The sequence below is a fragment of the Salmo salar genome, chromosome 17 (assembly GCF_965601325.2).
Source record: "Salmo salar chromosome 17, fSalSal1, whole genome shotgun sequence".
Classification (NCBI taxonomy): Eukaryota; Metazoa; Chordata; class Actinopteri; order Salmoniformes; family Salmonidae; genus Salmo; species Salmo salar.
Window position 1 is genome coordinate 19,467,239 of NC_138307.1, and position 19,667 is coordinate 19,486,905.

The 19,667-nt window shown below is 44.9% G+C and overlaps 2 protein-coding genes across 2 annotated transcripts; one reads left to right on the forward strand and one right to left on the reverse strand.

Moving 5' to 3' along the window:
- Positions 1-8,125: 8,125 nt before the first annotated feature.
- On the reverse strand, positions 8,126-14,777 carry LOC106575628 (angio-associated migratory cell protein). Its single transcript, XM_014152238.3, has 11 exons — positions 14,433-14,777; positions 14,057-14,200; positions 13,665-13,784; positions 13,356-13,495; positions 13,068-13,212; positions 12,877-12,960; positions 12,463-12,578; positions 9,340-9,431; positions 9,129-9,219; positions 8,829-8,983; positions 8,126-8,672 (listed from the first exon to the last, which is right to left on the reverse strand). The coding sequence occupies exons 1-11, from the start codon at positions 14,521-14,523 to the stop codon at positions 8,597-8,599; spliced, it is 1,254 nt and encodes a 417-aa protein (XP_014007713.2). The 5' UTR covers positions 14,524-14,777; the 3' UTR covers positions 8,126-8,596.
- Positions 14,778-15,426: 649 nt separating this feature from the next.
- On the forward strand, positions 15,427-16,320 carry LOC106575627 (histone H2A). Its single transcript, XM_014152237.3, has 2 exons — positions 15,427-15,527; positions 15,818-16,320. Exon 2 carries the CDS (start codon positions 15,828-15,830, stop codon positions 16,245-16,247), a length of 420 nt encoding a protein of 139 aa, XP_014007712.1. The 5' UTR covers positions 15,427-15,527; positions 15,818-15,827; the 3' UTR covers positions 16,248-16,320.
- The last annotated feature ends 3,347 nt before the right edge of the window (positions 16,321-19,667 follow it).

Sequence of the window (19,667 nt, forward strand, 5' to 3'; positions counted from 1 at the left end):
ACCTTGTGGTGAGGCAGAGAGGAGCTGAGTGCAGGGGCTTCCTAACAGATGCTGGGTCTTAAAGGGGAAGTACACTCAGAGAGGGGAAGTGGGAGCAGTGCCTGTAAGCAGTGAGTTGCTGTCAGAGTCAGGTGCCACAACAGAGATAAAGGGAGTATTCACATTATCCATTTGAGAAATGGGTGGACTGCGGATGTGTATATGAAATGATGCCTTATTGGCCATCTTAAATGAAGAAATGATTGGCCATTATGAATGAAGATCATGTGATGAACTACATGTCTACAACTATCCTCTTCGGTATGTTCCTTTTCCACCCGGCCCCCAACGCACACATTCCTTACTTCTCAATACACAACCCCAGATGCTCCTGTATCCAACACAAGATTCCTATGAATGTATGTCCTTTTCAAACATTTACACCTAACGGTATATACAGTATACTAATACATAGAGCTGGTCAAATAAGCATCATCTTTAAACATGTCTGTAGTTGGACGGCCGGGCTTCCAGTCGGCCAGTTATGCTGTATAAACACAGACTCCCTCAGCAATAGTTTGGACTGAGACGGAATGGTCCGTAGCACTGGGGGCCCGTAGCTTACAATGTGATAACGCTTTTAAACACAACTCTTCTCCAAAGCCTGCAAGCTAACGAGACATTGTGCTGGGACGACACACACACACACACACACACAATACCCCCCCCCCACACACACACACACAATACAAACATGCACAAGCAGACACACACAATACTAACATGTGCACACACACATATCATACAATATGGAGGGTTATCAGTCAGTTGAAGGATGAAGATGACAGAGAACACTCAGACATAAACCAAAGGCTCCCTCACTTTTAGGATTTCTGTCTTCTAGGAAATACAAGAGCAAAAAACAAAAATAGTAGAAATGATTATCCTTTTATCTAGTTCTCTAGAAACTTCTATAAATAATATGGTTCTCCAAAGCTATTTATAGAGAACAGCAAAAAGACAATAGAAATGATTCTCCTTTTATCTAGTTCTCTAGAAACTTCTATAAATGATATGGTTCTCCAAAGATATTTATAGGGAACAGCAAAAAGACAATTGAAATTATTCTCCTTTTATCTCGTTCTCTAGAATCTTCTATAAATAATATGGTTCTCCAAAGCTATTTGGAGAATCTCAGCCACAACTCTCCCCATATCTCCTACGAATCAATGTGTTCTCAGTCAACTGACTTAGTAAAGGATAATAAACATAGCTGTAATAATAAATGTGTTGACTTTTACATCTAATATAACCACCTCTTTCTCACTGAATCGGTTTGCTACAGTAGCCTATACTCTCTTTGTGGACGACCCCTATTGAATTCCACTAACTACCTCTCACAGGCTGTAAATCCTTAGAGACAGGCTGTTGCTAAATCCCTGGGCAGCTCCTTTTGTGATAAACACACACACACACATTAACCTTTGAGGCCAAAAACACTAACGTTAGCAGTGGCACTGCGACAGACAAACATAAAACCCTCATATCGCTCTAAGACCAATTACACGCATCGCAGGTGTTACTTTTGCCAGGTCGCCAGGCCAGCTCCAACCAACCCCAGCCATGCCCATAAGCTGAGGTAACGTTGAGAGGATGTTGTGTGAACGTTTGTATGTATGTAGCAAAAGGGGTCTCTGTTGTGTGGAAGAGGGGGGGAATAGAGAAAGGAGAGGAGGACGGTGATGGATGGAATAGAGAGAAAAGAAAGCAGGTGAGTGGTAAAAGGAGGGATTGGGGAGGAGTGGATTGATGGAAGGAGGAGGGGGAGAATTCAGACATGAGAAGAGGAGGGAGTGATGGCAGCAATAGCGAGGAATAGACAGATAAAATGGGAGGATTGGGAGGAGAGTGGAATGATGCAGGAGGATATAGAATAGACTATAGAGGGATGAGAGGAGAAGAGTGATGGCGGTGGAAGCCATACGTTAAACCCAGTAGCTTCCTGTGCATCTGACTGTAGAGTTCTCCAGACCTGTGTCGTCCCTGTCTGGGTTTCATCACCATATCCATGACCAATCATACACAGTCTCATTGGATCCTGGCAACCAACTACAACAGAGGATAAAGCACTATCCTTCAGCTATATTAAAACCCACACATGATTAAATAGGAATTAGATGAGGATGGTAAGTGTTACTGTGCTTGGGCCTTTGCAAATCCTGACAAACAACTACTAAACACGCCTATAAAATGTGATAATGCCTTGGTCTTTCTGTTATACTAGCTCTGTCCCTCCCACACACTCTCTCTAAAGACCAGTTTGGTAAAGAGGTAGACATTTCACAAGCATTGGCATAGCAACAAAACAGTAGCTACTTGGCTAATGCATTTCCTGCTGGGTAGAATATATAGGCCACTGCAATAAAACAGCAATATCATTACATTCTTACAGGACATAAACATCTGCTTATGAGGCTTTTCCTAGAGGAAAGGGCTTGTCATGACACAGGAGATCATTTTAGCCCCTCAGGTTCACAGGAAAATATGGTAGCCTAACTTTCTCAACTCCAGTCCTACAGAAACCCCCAGCAGCCCACATTTTTGTTGTAGCCCCCCCCCCCCCCAAAAAAACTCACCTGATTCAACTTATTAAGGGCTTTATGATTAGTTGACAAGTTGAATGAGGTGTAGTACAACATAAATGTATACTGTTACTTGGGGGTACTGGAGGAATGGAGTTGGGAAACACTGGACTAGTGGCCACTGCCTCCTCCTAGAAAGGAGGGTATCCTCACCTAGATTTTCCTACACTTTATGTATGTGCTTTCCCCTTTAAAAGCTAGAATACATTTGACGAATAAAATCAAGATATATAGCCCCTGATTCTTGAAGAATATAACTTAAAATGCCCCATTAGCTTAGTTCTACTGTCGTACCCCCATTAGAACCCAAAACATAAACATGTTTAACTCCCATTCTTCTCTTCAGATCCTCTCAAGCTCTGTAAGGTTGGATGGGGAGCGTCGCTGCACACATTATCGGTCTCTCCAGAGATGTTCGATGGGGTTCAAGTCTGGGTTCTGGCTGGGCCACTCAAGGACATTCAGAGACTTGTCCCGAAGCCAATCCTGGGTTGTCTTGGCTGTGTGCTTAGGGTTGTTGTCTTATTGGAAGGTGAACCGTCGCCCCCAGTCGGTGTTCCTGAGCGCTCTGGAGCAGGTTTTCATCAAAGATCTTGCTGTCCTTTCCTCTGATCATCTTTCCTTCGATCCTGACTAGTCTCCCAGTCCCTGCCACTGAAAAACATCCCCACAGCATGATGCTGCAACCACCATGCTTCACCATAGGGATGGTATTGTCCAGGTGATGAGCGGTGCCTGGTTTCCTCCAGATGTGGCAATTGGCATTCAGGCCAGAGAATCTTGTTTCTTATGGTCTGAGAGTCCTTTAGGTGCCATTTGGCAAACTCCAAGCAGGCTGTCATGTGCCTTTTAGTGGCTTCCATCTGGCCACTACCATAAAGGCCTGATTGGTGGAGTGCTGCAGAGATGGTTGTCCTTCTGGAAGGTTCTTCAATCTCCACAGAAGAACTCTGGAGCTCTGTCAGAGTGACCATCGGGTTCTTGGTCACATACCTGACCAAGGCCCTTCTCCCCCGATTGCTCAGTTTGGCCAGGCGGCAAGCTCTAGGAAGTGTCTTGGTTGTTCTCAAACTTCTTCCATTTAAGAATGATGGAGGCCACTGTGTTCAAATGAAGTTGTATTTATCACATGCGCCAAATACAACAGGTGTAGACCTTACAGTGAAATGCTTACTTACAAGCTCTTAACCGACAATGCAGTAAAAAAGAAAGAAAGAAAAATAACAAGTAATTAAAGAGCAGCAGTAAAATAACAATAGCAAGACTATACACAGGGGGTACCGGTACAGAATCAATGTGCCGGGGCAATGGTTTGTCGAGGTAATTGAGGTAAAATGTACATGTAGGTAGAGTTATTAAAGTGACTATGCATAGATAATAACAGAGAGTAACAGCAGTGTAAAAGAAAGGGGGGGGCAATGCAAATATTCTGGGTAGCCATTTGATTAGATGGTCAGGAGTCTTATGGCTTGGGGGTAGAAGCTGTTTAGAAACCTCTTGGACCTAGACTTGGTGCTCTTGTACCGCTTGCCGTGTGGTAGCAGAGAGAACGGTCTATGACTAGGGTGGCTGGAGTCTTTGACAATTTTTAGGGCCATCCTCTGACACCGCCTGGTATAGAGGTCCTGGATGGCAGGAAGCTTGGCCCCAGTGATTTACTTGGCCGTACGCACTACCCTTTGTAGTGCCTTGCGGTCGGAGGCCGAGCAGTTGCCATACCAGGCAGTGATGCAACCAGTCAGGATGCTCTCGATGGTGCAGCTGTAGAACCTTTTGAGGATCTGAGGACCAATGCCAAATCTTTTCAGTCTTCTGAGGGGGAATAGGTTTTGTCGTGCCCTCTTCCGACTGTCGGTGTGCTTGGACCATGTTAGTTTGTTGGTGATGTGGACACCAACGAACTTGAAGCTCTCAGCCTGCTCCACCACAGCCCCGTCGATGAGAATGGGGGCGTGCTCGGTCCTCCTTTTCCTGTAGTCCACAATCATCTCCTTTGTCTTGATCATGTTGAGGGAGAAGTTGTTGTCCTGGCACCACACAGCCAGGTCTCTGACCTCCTCCCTATAGGCTGTCTCGTCGTTGTCGGGGATCAGGCCTACCACTGTTGTGTCTGGCCGTGCAGTCATGAGTGAACAGGGAGTACAGGAGAGGACTGAGCACACACCCCTGAGGGGCCCCCGTGTTGAAGATCAGCGTGGCGGATGTGTTGTTACCTACCCTTACCACCTGGGGCGGCCCGTCAGGAAGTCCAGGATCCACTTGCAGAGGGAGGTGTTTAGTCCCAGCGTCCTTAGCTTAGTGATGAGCTTTGAGGGTACTATGGTGTTGAACGCTGAGCTGTAGTCAATGAATAGCACTCTCACATAGGTGTTCCTTTTGTCCTGGTGGGAAAGGGCAGTGTGGAGTGCAATAGAGATTGCATCATCTGTGGATCTGTTGGGGCGGTATGCAAATTGGAGTGGGTCTAGGGTTTCTGGGATAATGGTGTTGATGTGAGCCATGACCAGCCTTTAAAAGCACTTCATGGCTACAGACGTGAGTGCTTCAGGTCGGTAGTCATTTAGGCAGGTTACCTTAGAGTTCTTGGGCACAGGGACTATGGTGGTCTGCTTGAAACACGTTGGTATTACAGACTCAGACGCAAAACAGTCCTGTAGCTTAGCATCTCATGGGGACCTTCAATACTGCATACATTCTTTGGTACCCTTCCCCAGATCTGTGGCTCAACACAATCCTGTCTCGGAGCTCTACAGACAATTCCTTCGACCTCATGGCTTGGTTTTTGCTCTGACATGCACTGTCAACTGTGGGACCTTATATAGACAGGTGTGTGCCTTTCCAAATCATGTCCAATCAATTGATTTTACCACAGGTGGACTCCAATCACATTGTAGCAACATCTCAAGGATGATCAATGGAAACAGGATGCACCTGAACTAAATTACGACTCTCATAGCAGAGGGTCTGAATAGTTATGTAAATACAGTATCCGTTTTTATTTTAATACAGTTGCTTTGTCATTATGGGGTAGTGTGTAGACTGAGGAACATTTTTTATTTAATACATTTTAGAATAAGGGCTGTAACGTAACAAAATGTGGAAAAAGTCGAGGGGTCTGAATACTTTCCAAATGCACTGTTACTGAGTCATATCTGTATAATGTTAGATTAGCCTAGAAGCTATTTTGGCTAGGGCACCCTGTAGCGTGGCTGAATGCATTAGATCAAGCACACAGATCCAAGCTTACAACAACAAATTAGGTCATCTCTTGATGATGCAGTTGACTTTGTAGTATGCTTATCATACCTCTAAATCAGAGCAGTGTTCTGGTCCCTACAGTGTGTAACTAACCGCACCCTATTCACTATATAGTGCACTACTTTTGACCACAGCCCTAGCCAAAAGAAGGCCAATATAGAGAATAGGGTGCCATTTGTGAGACAGTATGTGAGTCAATGACGGTCTGCACAAAGCCTTCTCAGGCAGAGCTGATGCTGGGAAAGAACCAGGACAACTTAGAGACTTGGGTTGAAAACGTCTTTAATGGTTCCAACAAACAGCAGAACAAAGCCCATGGCTCTGTCCCAATACTTCAGAGATGGACCCTTCCTTCCATGTTTCCTTAAGGTCAGTGATGGGGTAGGGGAAAGCAAAGTTATCACATTATTTCCACCAATCCAGATTCGTGATTACATCAGAAAAGGAAGGACGGATGCATTTCTAAAGTATTTCAACAGGGCCCAATATACACTGCTCAAAAAAATAAAAGGAACACTAAAATAACACATCCTAGATCTGAATGAATGAAATAATCTTATTAAATACTTTTTTCTTTACATAGTTGAATGTGCTGACAACAAAATCACACAAAAATAATCAATGGAAATCCTATTTATCAACCCATGGAGGTCTGGATTTGGAGTCCACTCAAAATTAAAGTGGAAAACCACACTACAGGCTGATCCAACTTTGATGTAATGTCCTTAAAACAAGTCAAAATAAGGCTCAGTAGTGCGTGTGGCCTCCACGTGCCTGTATGACCTCCCTACAACGCCTGGGCATGCTCCTGATGAGGTGGCGGATGGTCTCCTGAGGGATCTCCTCCCAGTCCTGGACTAAAGCATCCGCCAACTCCTGGACAGTCTGTGGTGCAACGTGGCGTTGGTGGATGGAGCGAGACATGATGTCCCAGATGTGCTCAATTGGATTCAGGTCTGGGGAACGGGCGGGCCAGTCCATAGCATCAATGCCTTCCTCTTGCAGGAACTGCTGACACACTCCAGCCACATGAGGTCTAGCATTGTCTTGCATTAGGAGGAACCCAGGGCCAACCGCACCAGCATATGGTCTCACAAGGGGTCTGAGGATCTCATCTCGGTACCTAATGGCAGTCAGGCTACCTCTGGTGAGCACTTGGAGGGCTGTGCGGCCCCCCAAAGAAATGCCACCCCACACCATGACTGACCCACCGCCAAACCGGTCATGCTGGAGGATGTTGCAGGCAGCAGAACGTTCTCCACAGTGTCTCCAGACTGTCACGTCTGTCACGTGCTCAGTGTGAACCTGCTTTCATCTGTGAAGAGCACAGGACGCCAGTGGCGAATTTGCCAATCTTGGTGTTCTCTGGCAAATGCCAAACGTCCTGCACGGTGTTGGGCTGTAAGCACAACCCCCACCTGTGGACGCTGGGCCCTCATACCACCCTCATGGAGTCTGTTTCTGACCGTTTGAGCAGACACATGCACATTTGTGGCCTGCTGGAGGTCATTTTGCAGGGCTCTGGCAGTGCTCCTCCTGCTCCTCCTTGCACAAAGGCGGAAGTAGCGGTCCTGCTGCTGGGTTGTTGCCCTCCTACGGCCTCCTCCACGTCTCCTGATGTACTGGCCTGTCTCCTGGTAGCGCCTCCATGCTCTGGACACTACGCTGACAGACGCAGCAAACCTTCTTGCCACAGCTCGCATTGATGTGCCATCCTGGATGAGCTGCACTACCTGAGCCACTTGTGTGGGTTGTAGACGCCGTCTCATGCTACCACTAGAGTGAAAGCACCGCCAGCATTCAAAAGTGACCAAAACATCAGCCAGGAAGCATAGGAACTGAGAAGTGGTCTGTGGTCCCCACCTGCAGAACCACTCCTTTATTGGGGGTGTCTTGCTTATTGCCTATAATTTCCACCTGTTGTCTATTCCATTTGCACAACAGCATGTGAAATGTATTGTCAATCAGTGTTGCTTCCTAAGTGGACAGTTTGATTTCACAGAAGTGTGATTGACTTGGAGTTACATTGTGTTGTTTAAGTGTTCCCTTTATTTTTTTTAGCAGTATATTTACATAAGGTTGAGTTGACATAATTTGGGGTGATTTAGGGGGAAAGTGAGGATTACACTCCACAAATCACCAGATATTATGGCGAAATCATCGAGATCTCCATCTCTACGTAGCTCTTTTACCTTAATGTGTATTCATAATTGTCATCAAACCAAATCGCACAGTGAACACCAAGGTGTAGTTGAAAGTGTATTTAGTGATAAAAATCAAGGACCACACAACGTATCCCATTGGTCTACTGTTAGATGCTTCATTGCCTCTAGGTTGACATGTTCCAACATCTACACTACTTAGAATGCATTTTTTTTGTGTGGGTTCTACTTGAGAAACCTGAGTAGAATGGCTGGCAGTTCTAGAACACTGCAGGTCTACTATAGATCAGACAGACCACAATCAATACAAGACACTTCAAAAACCCTCAGTTGTGAGAAAACACAATGAAAGGCTGGGATTCAATCCAATCGCGCTTTGTTGACAATGCGTCATTTAAAGGACAACTTCGGATTGAGCCGATATATGCAGTGTCCACCGTTAAAACGGTCTCCACAAAAACGGGAACACTGCCTTTAAGGTGCATTGTCGACAAAGCGCGATCGGGGTTGAGTCCATCCCCATTTCTCTCGCTCTTTCTCCCTCTGCTCCTCTTGTTAACGGTCTGGTCGTTGGAGGCAGAAGACTTTGGCCTGGTGGTCTCCAGAGGCAGTGACTGCCATAGAGGCTTCTCTGTGAGGGAGGAGGAGAGAGGCAGATGAGAATAGGAGCCTTTCTGGCTCAAGTAAGTAGAATACAAGTTCCCCATAACCACTGATGCAGGGTCAGACGTTTTGTTCATACGCCTAATTGAAAAGGTTAGGGTCTGTGACTAGCGTGTGTGTGTACCTGTTGAGAGTGAAGTCGAGGATCTCCGCCTGGTGACCACGGTACTCTGACACCATGGTTCCCGAGCGGGCATCCCACAGCCTCACCGCCCCGTCCAGACTACAGGTGGACACCACAGAGGATGACTCCTCCCACTGCAGTTTAACAATGCCAGCCTGACACACACACACACAGTCGGTTATAGAGCATATATCAAGGCATATGAAAATAGCAGAGCAACACGTCTCTACATTCCATGATCGGAGGATTATTGGGGGTTTGGTTGTGAGTTGGGAGCCTGTTGGATGGCTGGTTTCTTACCTGGTGCTGACACTTGTGTCTGAGGACCTGTGAGGAGAGGTCATAGATAGCCAGGGTCCCATACAGATACGCCACCGCTATCAGGGGCAACCTGGACAACAGAGAACACGGCATCGTTCAAAACATGGCAACTGTTACACACCTTATGCCATGTAGTTCATTTAAGGTTAACTTGTGATTCTGGTCTTATGTTAAAAACATGAAGTCTTACACATTGCAGAACCCCACTGACTCCACCGAGTTGGTCTCCTCAGCATCCTCCTGCGAGGCTTTGGCCCCGTCCACAGAGAACACACCCAACACCTACACACCCCGTTAGATACATTCCAGTTATACAGCATATACCAACGGATAAGTAGCAGGACAGCACATCTCTAAAACCCATAACATGTTGGTCCATTGAACACATGACAGAACCTTTTCCTTGTGAATAATGCATGTCAACCTCCCCATGTCATCACGTCATCTGTCCCACCATGTAAACCCAGAAGTACTGTTTTCATTCCCACTATCCTCTGTACGTGGCATCTACCGTAGCTCCAGTAGTTACGCGGCCTCTACCGTAGCTCCAGTAGTTACGCGGCCTCTACCGTAGCTCCAGTAGTTACGCGTCCTCTACCGTAGCTCCAGTAGTTACGTGGCCTCTACCGTAGCTCCAGTAGTTACGTGGCCTCTACCGTAGCTCCAGTAGTTACGTGGCCTCTATCCTACAGTAGTTACAGTTGAAGTCTACATACACCTTAGCCAAATACATTTAAACTCAGTTTGACAATTCCTGACATTTAATCCTAGTAAAAATTCCCTGTCTTAGGTCAGTTAGGATCACCACTTTATTTTAAGAATGTGAAATGTCAGAATAATAGTAGAGAGAATTATTTATTTCAGTGTTTATTTCTTTCATCACATTCCCAGTGGGTCAGAAGTTTACATGCACTCAATTAGTATTTGGTAGCATTGCCTTTAAATTGTTTAACTTGGGTCAAACGTGTCGGGTAGCCTTCCACAAGCTTCCCACAATAAGTTGGGTGAATTTTGGCCCATTCCTCCTGACAGAGCTGGTGTAACTGAGTCAGGTTTGTAGGCCTCCTTGCTCGCACACGCTTTTTCAGTTCTGCCCACAAAATGTTCTATAGGATTGAGGTCAGGGCTTTATGATGGCCACTCCAATACCTTGACTTTGTTGTCCTTAAGCCACAACTTTGCTAGTATGCTTGGGGTCATTGTCCATTTGGAAGACCCATTTGCAACCAAGCTTTAACTTCCTGACTGATGTCTTGAGATGTTGCTTCAATATATGCACATTTTCCTGCCTCATGATGCCATGTATTTTGTGAAGTGCACCAGTCCCTCCTGCAGCAAAGCACTCCCACAACATGATGATGCCACCCCCGTGCTTCACAGTTGGGATGGTATTCTTCGGCTTGCAAGCATCCCCCTTTTTCCTCCAAACATAACGATGGTCATTATGGCCAAACAGTTCAATTTTTGTTTTATCAGACCAGAGGACATTTCTCCAAAAAGTACGATATTTGCCCCCATGTGCAGTTGCAAACGGTAGTCTGGATTTTTTATGGTGGTTTTGGAGCAGTGGTTCTTCCTTGCTGAGCGGCCTTTCAGGTTATGTCGATATAGGACTCGTTTTACTGTGGATATAGATACTCTTGTACCCGTTTCCTCCAGCACCTTCACAAGGTCCTTTGCTGTTGTTCTGGGATTGATTTGCACTTTTCGCACCAAAGTACGTTCATCTCTAGGAGACAGAACGTGTCTCCTTCCTGAGCGGTATTTTTTTTTTTACATTTTAGTCATTTAGCAGACGCTCTTATCCAGAGCGACTTACAGTAGTGAATGCATACATTTCATACAATTTTAAAAAAAAAAAAAATTTCTGTGCTGGCCCCCCGTGGGAATCGAACCCACAACCCTGGGTGGTCCCATGGTGTTTATACTTGCGTACTATTGTTTGTACAGATGAACGTGGTACCTTCAGGTGTTTGGTAATTGCTCCCAAGGATGAACCAGACTTGTGGAGGTCTACAATTTTTTTTCTGAGGTCTTGGCTTACTTCTTTTGATTTTCCCATGATGTCAAGCAAAGAGGCACTGAGCTTGAAGGTAGGCCTTGAAATACATCCACAGGTACACCTCCAATTGACTCAAATTATGTCAATTAGCCTATCAGAAGCTTCTAAAGCCATGACATAATTTTCTGGAGTTTTCCAAGCTGTTTAAAGGCACAGTCAACTTAGTGTACGTAAACTTCTGACCCACTGGAATTGTGATACAGTAAATTATAAGTTAAATAATCTGTCTGTAAACAATTGTTGGAAAAATTACTTGTGTCGTGCGCGAAGTAAATGTCCTAACTGACTTGCCAAAACTATAGTTTGTTTACAAGAAATTTGTGGAGTGGTTGAAAAAAAGAGTTTCAATGACTCCAACCTAAGTGTATGTAAACTTCCGACTTCAACTGTACACGTACTCTATAATACAGTAGTTACGTGTCCTCTATCCTACAGTAGTTACGTGTCCTCTATCCTACAGTAGTTACTTGTCCTCTATCCTACAGTAGTTACGTGTCCTCTATCCTACAGTAGTTACGTGTCCTCTATCCTACAGTATGCGGTGTGTTCTCTATCCTACAGTATGCGGTGTGTTCTCTATAATACAGTATGCGGTGTGTTCTCTATAATACAGTATGCGGTGTGTTCTCTATAATACAGTATGCGGTGTGTTCTCTATAATACAGTATGCGGTGTGTTCTCTATAATACAGTATGCGGTGTGTTCTCTATAATACAGTATGCGGTGTGTTCTCTATAATACAGTATGCGGTGTGTTCTCTATAATACAGTATGCGGTGTGTTCTCTATAATACAGTATGTGGTGTGTTCTCTATAATACAGTATGTGATGTGTTCTCTATAATACAGTATGTGATGTGTTCTCTATAATACAGTAGTGATGTGTTCTCTATAATACAGTATGCGGTGTGTTCTCTATAATACAGTATGCGGTGTGTTCTCTATAATACAGTATGCGGTGTGTTCTCTATAATACAGTATGCGGTGTGTTCTCTATAATACAGTATGCGGTGTGTTCTCTATAATACAGTATGTGATGTGTTCTCTATAATACAGTATGTGATGTGTTCTCTATAATACAGTATGTAATGTGTTCTCTATAATACAGTATGTGATGTGTTCTCTATAATACAGTAGTGATGTGTTCTCTATAATACAGTATGTAATGTGTTCTCTATAATACAGTATGTGATGTGTTCTCTATAATACAGTAGTGATGTGTTCTCCATCATGCAGTAGTGCCCGCTGCCCACCTTGCCAGTGGCAGTGTTGATGAGCTTGGCGCGGCCGTCCACGGAGCCCGTCAGCACCAGAGAGCCGTCCTTGTTACAGGCCAGGCACGTCAGCGCCCCCTGGTGCCCATCATGACCTGAGGTGGCCAGACAAGTGAGGAGACAGTTGAGTGGGGATAGAAGTTGTCCCTTACCGCTGGTCCAGTGGCAGTTATTATTGTTTTATCCTCAGAATAGTCAAGATTAGGATTTGGGGTTTGGTCATCTGCTCTAGATATAAAGTAAGCCATGTACACTAATAAACACATTCCACACTGATTTTCATGAGGTATTCCACACTTAATCCCAGTGATCATGACACACATCCTGCCGTCTGGCAGTAGTGGGGATTGTCACAAACTCTGTTCATGCGTGCGACAACTTGGCCAAACTCACCTTTAATCACATGGGTGGCGTTTCCCTGCTTGAGGTCCCAAAGTCGTATGTTCCCATCTTCATAGCCCACCACAGCTCTCTTCCCTGTGGAGAAAAGACAAAGTTGTTACATGTTCAACCTGGCAGCACAGATCATAGTAGAGTGTTCTGTGCTGAATTGTCTTTACTCTTGGCTGGGGAGACAGTCTCACCGTCTGGCAGGACTTTTCCACTAGTTGACTGGCAGCCGGGGCCCTGCAGGGTCTTACAGTCACCCCCTGGGATCTTCCACATCCAAACGTTACCGTCCGCCATGCCCGCCAGCAGCACCGGGGCGCAGGGATGCCACTCCATCCACTAACAAACACAGCAACTTCAGATGCCAAAACTTGATTTAACTACCTAGCTTAATCAGGCTGAATCAGGTGTGGCAGTGTGTTCCTGCTGGGCTACAACAAATATGCGCACCCTGTTTTGGGCCGGGCTGCGTTCTTCCTCACCTCCAGGTCTCCCACCTCAAAGGACCACACCTCCTGCTTGGTCTCCACCTTCCAGACCTTGATCAGCCCGCTCATGTCCCCCGTGGCCACCAGGGAAGAATCATAGCTGAATAAAACACTGGTCACAGAGTCCTTATGGCCTACGGTTGTGGGAAAAGGACTGGGGTTTACTATTGGGAGCAACACAAATATTTGTTTATTCTGAGCTCAACTATCCTGTAGCATAAAGAAATGTACTATTGGGATGTCAAAGCTAAATTAAAACCACAACAACTAATTGATGACAGCTTGGAGAGTATGGAGACTCACCTGTACATTCAAACAGCACTTCCCCATCACTCACTCTCCAGACATAGGCCTTGTCGTCCTCTCCTCCGGTCACAGCCAAGCTGTTTGTGGCTGGGTCCAGACTCACACAGAACACTGAGCCTGGAAAACACAAGTCAATGTGACAACAGAAAAAAAGAGACCTATACATGTCCCTGGCCTATCCAATAGCTTCCACCCTGTCTCCTTCCCTTCAATACCTGGAATACATGAAATGACTAAAGTAATCCACCCTTTACTGTCAAATCCTATCAACATAGTGGTGGTGGTGATGGACAAGATAATGAGATGGACCTACTACTGGCAACTGCCACTGAGTTGTGAAGAGACTGACGAAAAGCACTAGTCAGGTGATATAGTTAGCTAGCTAGTACCCGTGTGTTTGGAAAAGGTGAGTTCGCTGTCATCTTGCTCCTTTTCCTGCTCCATCTCGTCATCGGTATCCCAGTCGTCCTGTTCATCGTCTCCGTCCTCAGTCTCTCCGACGTCCACGTCCTCGAACTCATCCGCCAAATCATCTGTCCGTTAGAGTGAGGTATTACTGTACTTGACACATGTATCTCTCTTAGTTTTATACCACGACATTAACTCATAGAAGGTCAAACCAAGACAATGCCACCAGCGTCCAAGAGACAATTTATTTTGCTCGATCAATGACATAGTTATAAGGTCATTAACTAAATCACACCCCTTGAAGCATCTGATTCTGACCAACTAACGTTATCTAGCTAAGCATGCAACCATCATTACCTGGGTTTTGCTCTGTTTCGTTAAGGTCGATGACTTCTATAATCTCTTCATCCCCGTGGAATTGCACCGCATTTTCGTCCGAGTAATCCATGATAGCTAGCTAGATGTTACCAAGGTGGCTAACTTAAATTAGCTGCCTAACTTGAGAGCTGAAAAGTTTGCTAGCGCGACAAATGTTGAAAACAGGTCAAGATAATATGTTAAATCAATCACAGAAAACGCTAAATATTGTTATTTCTTGGTGCTGACCGAAGAACAAATACTAGCTAGAGAGAAAAACATCTAAATAGTGTCCCCATGTTTTTTTCACATGTGGGAAAGTCTCCGGAATTCTCTGGCACTCCGTGATGACGTCAATTAAACATTTGATACTATTGGTGTTTCACCCTGCAGCTTGACACGCCCCCTTCACAGTAACAACCAATCCATGCCAAAGTGGGCGGGACGTCTTCAACATGACTACTTCATCGGAGAGTAACATCCTAACTTGTTCACTAGATGGCACAATAACACCATTATCATCATGCTGCCTTTCATCCTTCCCCTCTTCTGATATTGCGTTTCCCAACTCCGGTCCTCGAGTACCTCCAACAGCACACATTTTTGTTGTATCGCCGGAAAAGAAAAAGCACCTGATTCAACTTGTCAAGGGCTTGATGATTAGTTGGCAAGTACAATCGGCTGCGCTTGTCCGGGTACAACAAACATATGTACTGTTGTGGTACTCAGGACCGGAGTTGGGAAACACTCTTCTAATATAATATTTTCTGGTAGACTAATGTGAAATTATCTGAACACAGAATAGGTGAAAGATAGATGGCACAACTTCCACCTACCCTATCGGATCTGCTAACGTACTGTATATATCCAGAGTTGTAAGGAGTAGGGCCTAGGGCTCGATTTGGAATTGGACCCCATGTGAATTTCCTCTAATCTAATTGGCTATCCAATCAGACATAAGTATTTACGACATGTGACTTTGGAAACCGGGTCCCCTCAATTATGCAACTTGTTATTCCCTTCATAAAAAACGCTCTATGGCTGCTGTTATTTCCAGTTTAGGCTTCTTCTAGTTCTTGCAAACAGCCTGTCGCCGTGAGTATAGACGTCTTTCGTTTTTTCCTAATTTCTCCTTTGTGTGTAATGCCTTGTCCTCTTAACTTTCTATATTTTGACTTAAAGTGCAAGTGTTCTGGTAGTTTTGTTAACTGTGTAAATAGTGTGCCTGTGGAATGGTAGTGATTGAGTGGGCACCAGCTGAAGGGCAGGTGCATTAGCTTCTTTGCATCCACAACTCTTCCCAGGAGGGGTTGCATATTGGCGATACACTTGAGTCAATGTTTGAATAATTTCAACAGCCACTAAACATGTACTTTGTATCTCAGAAACTGCAAGATGTCTGGTCGTGGAAAGAAAGCTGTCTCCAAATCGAAGACTCCTACAAGTCGCTCTGTCAGGGCAGGTCTCCAGTTTCCTGTCGGCAGAATTCACCGTCTACTGAAGAAGGGACATTACGCTACCCGCATTGGTACAGGAGCTGCAGTCTACCTCGCTGCCATACTGGAGTATCTCTGCGCTGAAGTCCTGGAGCTGTCGGGCAACGCGGCCCGTGACAATAAGAAGTCGCGCATTGCTCCACGGCACATCCAACTAGCTGTGCGGAACGATGAGGAGCTGAACACCCTGCTGGGTGCGGTCACCATATCGGAGGGTGGTGTCCTTCCAAACATCCAAGTCATGTTACTCCCCAAGAAGACCAAGCTACCTAAAGACGACGGCAGCAATGCCAAAGACGTCCAGTCTCAAGAGTTTTAAAATGTACCTTACAAGCTTTTTACTGCAAAATCGTCACTTTCACAGTTTTCCTTAATAAAATGACAAATTTAAAGTGTCTTTCTTTAGTGTTGGCCAGCTGATGCCCTGCAATGTCCAGACATGGCCAATGTTAAGATTAATTAAAATATTTCATTCATTGAAATTCAAACCTCATAAGTCAGGGCTGGGTTCAATTCAGGAAGTGCTTTCAATTCAATCATTGACACTTGCCAAAGAAATGCTTCTCAGTTTGAGAAGTTGTTACATAAATAATGCCAGTTCACTGGAATGTGAATTTCAGTTTACTTCCTGAATTGACTGACTTCAATTTGAATTGACCCCAACCCTGCAAGGAAAGAGTCAGGCCTACTGGTTTCATGAGCTAAAACCAATACCCTGGGATTGTGTGGGGGTCTGACTGCTTCAACACATGTGCATAACTGGGTTCTAGTGACTGAGTTTAAAAACTAGGGCATTGCAGAACTGAATCTGAATGGCTTATTTTCAATCCAAAAGCCGGTGTAACAGTGTTTTAAAGTAACTTCAGCGCACCCCTCAGCTAGCTTGAAATGTGTCGGGAGCCATCCAATTTTGTATCCTTTGCGTGGCTCAACCTGTTTGGACTATTAGAGGGGTTGTGATGCAGAGGACCACTGGTTTGAGCCCAGTATGGGCCAGTCAGACAATGGAGAAAGCTCAGCAGCACACTGGGATAGGGGAGGAAATAGAATTACATGGGAGAAATTTGCATCAATATTGAGTAACTGGCCCTGGCTTGATTCTCTCCCTGCGCATGCTAGCCAGACCTTTTAAACTTTATATTGAGCTCCTTTTCATATCTGAGTGGTTGCCATTGACTATTACAAATGAAAACACTTGTCTGTTCACTGTTCAGGGCTGTGTCTGTGTACTTTGTCTGGGCTTACTTCTCCGTGCTCCTGAGTCTTTGATCCAGGGTGGCAGGCCTGACATGGGGTTGCCTGCGGGCATTGTGCCCGGGAGGGTTTCACTGATGGGCAGAACTTCAGTGTGGACAAACACTACAGTACTGCACCATGATAAGGAAAACCATTCAAGGTAACCTGGGTAGAATGGTTATCAGTACATAAGGTAAATGCTATACCAAGTGAGGAGGCATATTTTGTATTTTCTTATGGCTTGATATTACTTGAAATCGGGCGCAACTTTGGTTTAAGAAGTGGGTGGGGACATTTTTCACTCCAAACAGCCTACCCGACCGCTCGGAGGCAACCGAATGGTCCTAAATCCCACCATTTCCTTGTTTGTATCACATTCCAATAAAACTGAGGGGGACAAAAATGGACTTTAAGAATGTGGTAGGGGGACGGACATGACGGTCCCCCTGCATCCCCAGTGAAAGTTGCGCCCGTGCTTGAAATGTACTATTAGAGCTTGGCACACTGTTTTTATTCTCTCAACCTGCTTCACCTGGAATGCTTTTCCAACAGTCTTGAAGGAGTTCCCACATGCTGAGCACTTGTTGCCTACTTTTCCTTCACTCTGCGGTCCGACTCATCCCAAACCATCTCAATTTGGGTGAGGTCGGGGAATTGTGGAGGCCAGGTCATCTGATGTAGCACTCCATCACTTTCTTTCTTGGCAAATAGCTCTTACACAGCCTGGAGGTGTGTTGGGTCATTGTCCTGTTGAAAAACAAATGATAGTCACACTAAGCCCAAACCAGATGGGATGGCGTATCGCTGTGGTAGCCATGCTGGTTAAGTTTGTCTTGAATTCAAAATAAATCACAAACAGTGTCACCAGCAAAGCACCCCCACACCATCACACCTCCTCCTCCATGCTTTACGGTGGGAAATACACATGCGGAGATCATCCGTTCACCCACACCGCGTCTCACAAAGACACGTCGGTTGGAACCAAAAATCCCCAATTTGGACTCCAGACCAAAGGACAAATTTACACCAGTCTAATGTCCATTGCTCATGTTTCTTGGCCCAAGCAAGTCTCTTCCTTTTATCTGGGGTCCTTTAGTAGTGGTTTCTTTGCAGCAATTCGACCATGAAGGCCTGATTCACACAGTCTCCTCTGAACAGTTGATGTTGAGATGTGTCTGTTACTTGAACTCTGTGAAACATTTATTTAGGCTGCAATTTCTGAGGCTGGTAACTCTAATGAACTTATCCTCTGCAGCAGAGGTAACTCTTAGCCTTCCATTCCTGTGGCGGTCCTCATGAGACAGTTTCATCATAGTGCTTGATGGTTTTTGCAACTGCACTTGAAGAAACTTTCAAAGTTCTTGAAATGTTCTGTATTGACTGACCTTTGTCTTATCTTCTGTATACCCCCTACCTTGTCACAACACAACTGATTTGTTCAAACGCATTAAGGTAAGAAATTCCACAAATGAACTTTTAACAAGGCACACCTGTTAATTGAAATGCATTCCAGGTGACTACCTCATGAAGCTGGTTGAGAGAATGCCAAGAGTGTGCAAAGCTGTCATCAAGGCAAAGGGTGGCTATTTGAAGAATTTCAGATAAATTATATTTGGATTTGTTAAACACTTTTGTGCTTACTACATGATTCCACATGTGTTATTTCATAGTGTTGATGTCTTCACTATAATACAATGTAGAAAATAGTAAAAATAAAGAAAAACCCTTGAATGAGTAGGTGTTCTAAAACTTTTGACTGGTAGTGTACTTACACACTCACACAAATGCACATAAGCTAGCACACAGACACACACAGACTGTAATTCCAGGCTCATTTTCTAGGGCCTGGAAGCTGTTAGAGAGGGAGGGAAACATAATGAGTATGCAGGTCTGGGACCCTTTGGTGGAAACTTGTGGACTAGTTGGCTCTACGGTAAAAGCCTTGCTCTGCTTTCGTTTAACGAGAACACTTTATGGCCGTTTCAACACATTACAGCCCCCCATTTCCCTTTCATTCTCCCTAAACCTAGTTTCCATTTGCAAACATATAGGTGATAGATTTTTCATTTTCTCTTGTTATGTAGGGCAGTGGTTCTCAACCCTCTCCTTGGGGACCCACAGACGTTTCACTATTTTGTTTTAGCCCTGTATTAGCTCACCTGATTCATCTAAGGAAGGATTTGATGATTAGTTGACAAGTTGAATCAGGTGTGCTAGCTCTGGAATACATCAAATCCATGGAACGGCTGGGGGTCCCTGAGGAGAGGTTTGACCACCACTGATGTAGGACACCTTTTTTCACTCACATGATGTTCTGTATGACACATGCTACAAATAATGAGCATGGCCTAGTTCACAAACTGTGGCTTCTTTGCTTCACTGCTGTCATAGCCAAGTTGATGTCTGGACAGAAAACATTTTGCCAGTAACGTGTGAACAGGCCAGAAGCTGGTGTTGAGAATTGTTGGTGGAATTTAGAACCCTTGTCTTAGTTGGTGTGAAA